The sequence below is a fragment of the Hyperoodon ampullatus genome (assembly GCF_949752795.1).
Source record: "Hyperoodon ampullatus genome assembly, chromosome: 7".
Taxonomy (NCBI): Eukaryota; Metazoa; Chordata; class Mammalia; order Artiodactyla; family Ziphiidae; genus Hyperoodon; species Hyperoodon ampullatus.
In genome coordinates this window covers 9,571,886-9,582,007 of record NC_136920.1, presented here as the reverse complement: position 1 = coordinate 9,582,007, position 10,122 = coordinate 9,571,886, and the positions used below count along the sequence as shown (strand labels likewise).

General features: G+C 62.3%; 1 protein-coding gene across 1 annotated transcript; it reads left to right on the top strand.

Annotated features, from left to right (window-relative positions):
* Positions 1–568: 568 nt before the first annotated feature.
* On the top strand, positions 569–9,717 carry OVOL1 (ovo like transcriptional repressor 1; the record flags this gene model as incomplete). The annotated part of the gene is made up of 4 exons (XM_079708875.1): positions 569–668; positions 7,141–7,358; positions 9,045–9,234; positions 9,422–9,717. 4 exons carry the CDS (start codon positions 569–571, stop codon positions 9,715–9,717), a joined length of 804 nt encoding a protein of 267 aa, XP_079565001.1.
* Between the last annotated feature and the right edge of the window lie 405 nt (positions 9,718–10,122).

Sequence of the window (10,122 nt, the reverse complement as noted above, 5' to 3'; positions counted from 1 at the left end):
GGCCATCCCGCCCAGCCCGCGAGGCCACCTCACCGGCAGCGGAATGGAAACCGGTTCGACAGGTAACAAATAGGTGGGTTGTCACCGTTATTTCCCAACGCATGCGCCGTCGCTCCCCGGGCCACTCCAAGCTAATTAGCTCAGATCAGCCCCCCCCCCCCCCTTCCCGCCCCAGCCACCAACACACGCCGCCGCGAGCCAATAAAGCGTGAACTCGTCCGTCCTGCTCGCACTTTAAGACTTCCCGAGCGGACGCGAGGGACGCCAGTCGCGCCAGGAGAAGCATACCTGCCGCTTTCCCCGCCGCCCGGTGCACCTGGCTGCAGGGGACCTCGTTCAGACGGAGGACGGCGACAGCTCCGCCGAGTTGCAACGGGCGCGCGCCGTCCCGGTCACGGCCTCGCGGCGCAACGCGGGACGCTTTGGCGACTTCTTCTCCGACCTGCTCCCCCTCCCCCACCCCCACCCCCGCCCGCCTCCCGCCCGCCTCCAGCCCGGCCAGGGAAAGGTGGGACTGCTCCGGCCCCAGTTACGGAAGCGGCCGGTACCCGGCGAGGAGGGTTCGAAAATGCCCCGCGCGTTTCTTGTGAAGAAGACGTGCGTCTCCACGTGCAGGAGGAACTGGAGCGAGCTCCCCGACGAGGAGCGCGGCGAGATATACGTGCCAGGTGAGGCGCCCAGTCCGCGCGCCCAGAGCCTCGCGCCGCCGAGAGGGCGGCGGGGCCCCGTCGAGCGGCCGGCGTGAGGGGCGCAATGGCGCGGAGCCCGGCGGCCGGCGCAGCTGGGGCGCCCTATTTAATGTTTAAGCGGCCGCTGCCCCGTTAGCCCGCGGCGCGGCCGACCCCGGGCGCGGGGGGAAGGGAGGGCAGGGCCGGCTGAAGGAGCGGCCATGCGGGGGCGGGGGTGAGCGCGGGGGGCTGCCAGGTGGGGGCGACAGCGGTTCCCAGGACCCCGGGGGGCCGGGAGGCAGGCCTGTCCGAGGCGCGCGGGCCCGCGCGGTGCCGCCCTCCCGTCCACCGGTCCGAGCCGCGGCGCAGGGGAGGCAACGGGGTGTGTCACCGCTCAGGCAACCCTCCACTCTCGTGTCGTAAATCCCGAAAGCCGGGACTTTTATGAGGCGGGAGGAGGGCACTGGAGCGGTGCCACTTCGGGGGGCAGGGAGCGAGCTGGAGTTTCTCCTGAGATTTGTGCAAAATGTAAGAGAAGACTCAGAGTTGAAGCCACCTTCATTGATCTCTCCCTCTCACCCACAACACTGGCTGCCAGAAGGTCCCCGTGAGGGTGGGGCAGGCAGGAGCTCCGAGCCGTGGGGAGCGCGAGACGGTGGGGAAGGCGCCGAGCTGCACCCCACTAGCCCTGAAGACAAAAGTGGGATCGGCTCTCATCTCTGTTAGAAACGCGCCTCCTTCGACCTTGCAGACGACACCACTGAGCTGAGAGGGGTTTTAAGGAGCCCACCCCACAGCCAGGGAGCAGCCCCGGGGGAAGCTGGGGCACCCAGTTTATTTTCAGAAGACGCCTTGACAGCGTGGGAGTCAACTGGGGATGAGTAACCCCAGTTGTTTCTTCCTCCAGTGGCATCTTCCACGTTAGCCCCAAGACCTCTTCTGCGCCTTCGGTCCTCCCCCGCCCCTAACAGAAGCTTTGGTCGGGAGCCAGTTTCCGTCGGAACTCCCCTTCCCCAGGCCTTGGGGGTGGGGCGCGGGATGCGCTGAACACATTGCCCAGCGCCTCCAACGGGGGAGAGGTTGTAATTAACCAACCGACTTTGACCCTTGATCTGCACGTTCTCCTGCATCGCCCCGGGCCTTGTAGGAGAGTGGTGAAATGAGCGGGGTGAGGGGCCCTGTGAGGGCTCTTGCCTCGGTTTCTCTCCTGAATAAATTGTTGGAGACTGTGGATGTAGTGGTGGCCTGACGACCGTCAGGATCCTATGGCCTACAGGGCCGGTGGGGTGTTTCACAGCTTAGCCTTATCTCAAGTGCCTAGGCCCCTATCGACAGCCTCCTTAAAAGGTGGGAATGCGCCCGCAGTCCTGATGACCCCAGTGGGGAAACTGACAGAAAGGGAAGTGAGCTGCCTGCCTCCACACCGGAGGCGGAGGGTGTGGGCCCAGGATTCTGTGTAGAGTTTCTTCTCCAAGTTCCCTGGGGAGTTGATCGGTGTTCCACCTCCAGAAGGGCCATGTGAGGGGGTGAGGGACGCGACCCCCCTTCCTTGCTCCTGCCTCCTCCCTCACCTGTGTCTGACTTGCTGCTTAGCTGCTCCTTGGGATCTGATAAACCGAACTTGGACTGTGTTAAAGGTGAGCGGAGCCTTGCTCGAGACTAGAGTGTTGTTATTTTTAGTTTTATTTCACATCCCAATCAGTAACAGACCATGTGTTGATTTTTACAAAGGACAAAGGAATTCTGTTTGTTCAAATCATTGACTTCCTTGCATCCTAGTGATTTTCCCCAGCACAGTTCTGGTGGCCATAGTGGGAGTGGCAGGGGAGACCTGCACCCAGGGGCTGTCCCATCAGGTACACAGGATGGTCTGTGCCACCTGCTGCTGCTGTCCAGGTGAGGGGAGCCGCTCACTCTGCAGAATCACCCCGAATGTGGGGTGGGGTCTAACCTGGAGGTGCAGGTGACAGTTTGCCAGGGAGAGTTCTGTGGGCTCAAGCAAAGAGTAGAAGTCAGAGAACTTACTTTTGCCTCTCAAAACCATGTGGCCCACTAGAGAGTTTTCCCACAGTTTTTGGAAATGAGAAAGGGAATGTTCTCGGGCCACGCTCGGGTGCCTCAGATGGCTAGAGGGTGGGGAGTGTGTTTTGTGGTGGCCTGTCCCCTGACTGGGCCATTCCATCACCAGCCGACCGTGACCCTAAGAGCCGCTTGGGCACGTTTCCTTCACCCCACCTCACAGACTCAGCACGTTGTGACCAAGTAAGCATTGACCCCATCCGGTCCCACTGGGAGAGGCACCGGGAGGGCTGGGGAATGAAGCGTTTGAGGTCTGACCTTCCCGCCAGGGCCCCCTGAGACTCTTAGAGCAGCAAAGAATGCCTGGAAAGAAAGTGTTTACTGACTGAAGATCCTGGGCCCCGGCCTGGCAGCTCTGACTCCAGGGCCCCAGTCTGACCTGCACTCCAGCCTCTTCTCTGAGGCACAATTCTAGAGGTTTCCCACCCTCAGTCCCCTGGGCCTCACTCTCCTGCCAGAGCTGAGGGAAAAGCCCAGAAGTGGGCACAGGGCCTGGAAGGCTGCAGGGGTGGGCGACGGCACCGCTCACGCCAGGAGCACTGAAAGGGTTCATGGTTAAGTTGCCACCTGTCTGGCCCTCGAGCCCTTGCCCTCCATCTCCCCTGGCATTTCTCCTTCGTTGTGTCATTATAGACTGTGGAGTGCAGGGACTGATGCTGGTTTCTTGAGGATGAACCCAGGCCCTTGTACCCAGGGGCTAATTTCCATCTCCTGGACCTAAGGGGAAGCTCCAGGAATGGGGATGAAGTGGGGCTCTCCAGGCCCCTGCTGAGAGGAATCTCAAAAGGCCAGGAAGGCACTGGAGGGCGGACCAGGCCTGGAAGCTGAATGACATGCTCCAGCCATGAGCGTCCTGGGGCCTCTTCCCTACCTCCCCCCCCCAAAACCGCACCCCCACCTCCCCACTTCAGACGGAGCGTCTGCAGTCCGTTCTGCCAGTTCATCAGCACATGCCTACCCCAGGGGGGGCAGCCAGGCTGAGGTGCGTGGGACTGGAGCGTCCTCAGCCTGGCTCTGACTAGGCAGTGTGGGCACCTGGGCAGCTCTTTCTGGGCCGAGTTAGAAAGGCTGAGAAGGTCAGCTTTGGGCCCCAGAGTACACATGTAGGGGCGCGAGGGAGTGGAGTTGGGGAGAGATTATGCCTCTGACCGTGCAAGGCTGGGAGGGTAGACAGCCAGCCCACGGATGGGTACGGTGGGCTAGATGGGATTCCTAGCTGTCCCACAGGGTGCCGTCACCCAAGCTGCCAGGCTGTTTTTCCCTAGCTTGGGTGACCTGAGGCAGAATCCTGCCAGACTGTTTGTCCCAGAAAGAGAGCAGGTGAGGCCGAGTCCTCTGGGCACAGGGAGGACGGGAGCAAAGCACGGCCATTGTTGATGTCAGGCTTCTTCTTTAACTCTCTTCATGCTCAGCAAGTATCGTGTGGCATCCCACAGGGGTGCCAGCCCCGTGCTGCACGGGAGGAAGGGAAGGAAGGACGCCAACACAGTACGGTTCCGCCGGTTGCAGCGTTCACCCTGGTGTGAGGTTGGTTAACTTCACTGTGGACGCGGCATGAGGAACGGTTGGGAAAGGGGGGAAGATCCTGCCTGAGAGAAAACTTGGCGTTCACAGAATGGAAACGACAGGCTGAGAGATGGGCCCGTTGTGTTTCCAGGGCTGCCCACCTCTGCCAGTTGGCTGGCACTGGCTCCCTTTCAGGCCCCTGCTAGCTGACTTGGGGGCCAGAGGAGACGGGCACAGGGGACCCTGCCCTTCCTGATAAGGGTGCAAGACCGCCTAACGCCAGCTTGGGCTGTGCTGACACACTGGGCTCCCCCACGGCCGCTTCCAGGTCGGCAGCAGCCCCAGCCCGTGGCTAGGTGTCCTCACATCTGCTTCACCCGCTCTCCCCAGAGAGCCTAGGGGCAGGCCTCGTGCCCAGCCCTGGCCTGAGGCCTTGGATAGCGTAGGCCCTGGCACCCTGTCTGGTATTTGGGCCAGGAGCTTTCAATCCAAGAGAGAGGGGACTTGCTGAAGGCCTCGGGTGGGAAGCTGCTCTGGGCCCAGTGCCCACATGTCATCCAGGTGGAGGCATGTTGAGCCGACAGGGAAGCCGTGCAGCCCCTGAGGGGGTAGGGAGAGGACCTTGCCACACTCCTCAGCTGCGGGCGGGCGATGAGTAGCCACAGCGGCCGCCACCTTGCCGGAAACATCTAATTAGGGGACAGAGAGCAGCACAAGCAGGGCCCAACCAGTTCTGCTTGATGCCGCTCGGTGACACGCAGTGATAGGCGCAGTGGCAGGGACACGCTCTGGGGGTGGCAGGAAGACGGGTTTGGCGGGGCGGGTGGGATGAGGCAACCGTCCCCACCCTGGCGGCCTCACCTGCCCCTCGCTCGGGAAAAGCGGCACAGGGGCAGAGCAGGCAGGCCCGCTCCCTGTCCCCGGTTCCCCAGCACTGTCATTTCAGGGCTTCTGTGGAACGGGAGAGGCAGGCCTGGGAAACAGGTCTCCCCCTAAACCTGCTTAGATCCTCAGAACCCTCACCATGGACCCCACTCTAGTGGAGCCAGGGAGCCAAGGGTGACAACCCGTTTGGGCGCAAACCGGTTAACCCTCACCTGTTGTCACTCCTGCCTCTGCTGCTCCGTGTGCAGGCTCTGCGGCCCTGCTCCAACTTTTGGGAGCCTTGATCTCGCTCTCTGATACTGAAAGTCAGAAGAGGGTAGAGGTTCCTGTTTGTCTCTACCTGGATTGAGAAATGGAAATTGTAATCCAGTTTTGAATTCTCAGCCAAGATCTCAATAGCTGGTAATCTGGCATAAATTGAAGCTGCCAACACTCTGACACGCCCACCCTCCGGCAGGCCCTATCCCTGTACACAGACGGCTGTCACTGTGGGAGGACGGGGGGCGGGGGGGCGCCTCTGAGAGCTCCGGCCTGACGTCCAGCCGTCCAGGGCTTGGAGAGAGGCCAGGCCAGGGCCAGGTGCTGGTGAATCAACTCCCGGAATGAGGTGGCACATTAGAGTCCCCAGACGGACAGACAGACGGCGCCAGTGCCAGCAGAACGGGTTTGGGTGGCGGGCAGGCGCCTTCTTCCCGTCAGAACTTTGTTGTGTTTGAAGGGGGCGAGGGCGGGGGTCTCTCCCGAAACTTGGGTGCCTTCATATTCGCCCTTCCGCCGTGGGTGTGTCCTCTGCTTCCAGCCTCGCCCGCTGCATCCTGCTGGGGGCCGCCCCTCCCTGGGACCCCGTCCACTGACTCACCGGCCAGGGGCTGCGGGCGCAGGGGGCCTCCTTCATGGTCTGAGACCCTAAGTCAATCTGCTAAGTCCCTCTCCCTGAAGCCCACTCATCCTTTCCTTCCTGTGCCCCTCTTGATTTTTCCTTCTGAGCCTTGGAAAATGTTCCTAGCTTAGCCTCTGCGGGAGAAAAATACTGACCAAACTGTAACATTAGATTGTTTGCCTCAGCTCTGGGGGTTTGAGACTTGTCTCCTCTGTGTCACTCGGGAGAGCTCCCCTCCTGTCTAGTCAGGACGAGGGCCAAGCCTCTCCGGCCCTGTTTAGCGTGAGGTGTCTGCCGTGGGGAGCAGCGTGTCAAAGGGCTGCCGGTATTGCTGGTATCCCTGCAGCTGCCGTGCGAAGGGCGGGAGCCCAGCCCTCAAAGCGCCACAGCGACCAAGCAAGTGAGCGGTCCCTGCTCTGGGGGAGGCTTGCGTAACAGCTGGGCAGGCTGCCCAGGAGACTGTTAGGCCGCATCCACCTGCTGCTCCCTGACCTCCTCCCTGCCCTGCCCTGCCCTACCCGGCCTGCTCGCCTGCTAAGCTGGGCCAGCGGGAGTGGGGAGCCTGGAGCCCCAATGAGCTGCAACGTCAGGGACAGACCACCCTGAAGGAGAGAGGGGTTAGGACCACCCGTTCCCCACGGCCAGCAGCTAAATCTGCCTGGAAGAGAGGCCCGGAGTGGCACAGACCACCGGGACCCTTCTGGGGCAGCGATGAGTCCCTGGGTCCAGGGCCTCCAGCGGTGCCCTTTGTCCCTGCAGGAGTGTGGATGAGGTCTGGAATCCAGAGGGACTGGCCCAGGTGGGGCAGGCAGACAGCTCGGGAAGAATAATTGGCAGGGCAGGTTCGGTCCTCCCAGTTCCGCTAAGACACAAATTACTCAGCGGGCAGGCCTGTGGGCCGTGGAGCTTAGCTGGCGTCACCTGTAATTACCTTAATGGGGTGGGGGGAGGGAGGTGCGGCATGCAGTGGGCTGGGGGCAGCCCTGCTCTGCCACATGCCTGCAAGGGGTGGGACAGCGGCTCCAGGTTCCAGCCAGCTTACCGCCAGGGAACCTTCCAGAAATCCCATGCAATTCCCTTTTCTCCACCAAGCCCCTCACTTGGCTGTTCTTCTCTTCCCAGTCAGCCTAGGCTTCTGCCCACCACAGCCCTACAGGGAGCCAGAGCCATCAGTGGCCGAACCCCCTTCTTGCCCCCTGGCTTTGGACATGAGCCTTCGGAACTCCGGCTATAGTGTGACGCCCGGGCCCTGCGTGGTGGCCCAGCTGCCCTCCGAAGACACGAGCCGCCTGGCAGACCCACAGAGCAGGGACCATGGCTTCCTGCGCACCAAGACGAAGGTACTGACCCTCACACTGTCTCCAACGACCAGGGGCACGTGTATCCTCCTGGGTCCAGCCCACGAGACGTGGCACAAATGAGACTTAAGCAGAGATTGGCCTTGGATCTGGGTCTAGGTTTCTGCAGAGAAGTGAACCTCACTGGACGGGGGTGGGAAAGAAGAGAAGTGGGTCGGAAGTGAGAACGCCCATGCGCTGGGAAGAAGCAGTGAGGTTCCAAAGACGCTTAACCCTTTGGAGTCCTCTCTGGGGGTTGTTTAGCTTCGTTTCTGGTCTTGAGGGGAGGCACCTCTTTACACAGAAGTCCTAGGAGAAGCGGGGAAGTGTGAGCCTGGCTCTGCAAGCTGGCCTGGGCCTGCGTCTCCGCCGCCTGAGAGTGAGGTCTGGAGTCTGCTCGGTGGTCGACTCCCTGCGCAAGTGCCCGGCGGCAGTCTCCGCCTCGCCCAAGTGTGTGCTTCCATCCCAGAGCCTTGTGTCTGGGGTGGGGCCTGGTGAGCGCCCACTGCTCAGCAGCCGAGGCAGGAAGGAGCTCACAGGAATGCCCCTGCTTTCCAGCGTGCAAACAGCAGGGCTGTCTCTGGCTGGGCCTGCATTCCTGAAAGCTCCGGGATCTGGAAGCAGTCATCTAGAGGAAGGGCTCCCGTGGAGCTTTCCTATGAGCCAAGAGACTGAAGGAAACTGGCCGTGCAATGCTGTTCCTGCCTCTCTTACCTGCGGAGGCCACATGTTGTAACCAGAGGGGAATCGCCATGACATGTGCTGGGCGGTTGGCCGGGGAGCTGACACAGTGCCCCTGATCCCCGAGGGCCCTTCTTCCCACCCCTTAATCCCAGTGGCTAGGGAGCACGTGGAGAGAGAGAGCAGGGGGCACAGGACAGCAGATGTGCCAGGGGAGCGAGTCCTGACCCCAAAGGGCTTGATTAGCTAGCAACAAGGTATTTACCCGGTGCCAGAAGCAGTGCAGGGCCAGAAGGCACAGGGTGATGGGGTGCACCCGGTGCCCAGGGAGCTCGGGAGGAGTGGCCAGCGACAAGGCCACCACAAAGCACAAGTAACCTCTGAACATTCACAGAGGGCATTGAGGCCACGTCTCCACTTCTGAACAGCTGTTCCATAATTACAAAGAAAATGAAAAATGTTGATAAGCAAGAGAGTCATCAGGGTGGCAAAGGGACTCAGTCAGACCAGACCACGTCAGGCTCAAGTAAGGCCAGGGGCTGGGCTGGGCTGGCCTGCGAGGGGACTCCAGGCTCCCAGCGGTGGCCTCAGCCTGGGAAGGCTGCACGGAGACCGCGTTGTGGGCACTCTTCCCTGTCCTAAGGTATAGAATGGGAACAGAGAGCAGAAACCACAGAGAAAGATTTGGGCTCAGTGAAGGGAGGACTTTCTAACAGGTAGAGTTACTGAATCGGGCTGTTTCTGTGGGGAGCTGGACACCCATCTCTAGAGATGGTAAGGAAGGGGCTGGGTGGCGGCCCCACGCAGAGACTCAGGAACCCAACAGGAGGCGGACCTTCCTTCCAGCCCCACCACCAGACCTCTGGGAGCCAGCGGCACAGAGGTGTGGCCTCTGGGGTGGGCACCGCCCTCCTCACGTGGCTGGGGGCTGGTGTGTGTGTCCTCCCAGTCTGCCACCTGCAGTCCCAACTCCTGGGTGTCCGTCACAGACCCCGTCCTCGCCCACAGGTGACCCTGGGCGACACTCCCAGTGGAGACCTCTTCACCTGCCACATCTGCCAGAAGGCCTTCACGTACCAGCGCATGCTGAATCGCCACATGAAGTGTCACAACGACGTCAAGAGGCACCTATGCACCTACTGCGGGAAGGGCTTCAACGACACCTTCGACCTGAAGAGGCACGTGCGCACCCACACCGGTAAGAGGAGCCCGCCCGGCGGAGGCCAAGGCTGCGGCCACCGCGCTGCTGTCCTGGGCCCCGGGGGGCCTGGGAGCTCTGGGCGGACGTCCTCCGCGGCTCGCTGGGGAGCTGGAGTCGGGCGGGCCTCCGGGCGCTCCTCTGCCGCGGAGTCGGGTCCCTGACGCCAACGCTGCCCTCCCTGCAGGCGTGCGGCCCTACAAGTGCAGCCTGTGTGACAAGGCCTTCACGCAGCGCTGCTCCCTGGAGTCTCATCTCAAGAAGATCCACGGCGTGCAGCAGAAGTACGCGTACAAGGAGCGGCGGGCCAAGCTGTACGTGTGCGAGGAGTGCGGCTGCACGTCCGAGAGCCAGGAGGGCCACGTCCTGCACCTGAAGGAGCGCCACCCTGACAGCCCGCTGCTGCGCAAGACCTCCAAGAAGGTGGCCGTGGCCCTGCAGGACACCGTCACCTCCCTGCTGCAGAGCAGTCACCACCTCTGAGCGGCGGCGCCCCGGCCTGGGCAGCCCCGAGAAGGCGAGGGTCGCCTTCCTGCCGCCCGGCCAGCCCGCCCTCTGCAGCCTCCTGCCGGAACGCCGGTGACCAGGCGTGGAGCCCGTGGGCACACGTGCTCGCTCAGGCCGGCACTGACCTCTGCTCGCATTTGCATCGGTGTCTGGGGGGCAGACGTGTGTAAGTGTGGGGCGGGGCGGGGCGGGCCAGGGCTGCCTTCGATTTGAAGCAGCTCGGGTCCAGAGACAGGACTTCCTTCCCAGAGGAGGTACGTGAGGGCGATCCTGTTGTCTTCTGCTTCTGGAGCAGCGGGGGGATGGGGGCTGCTGGTCCCCCATGGACGGCAGAGTCAGGCGCCCCGGCAGAGGGCACCCCTGCAAACAACAGCCGTGCAG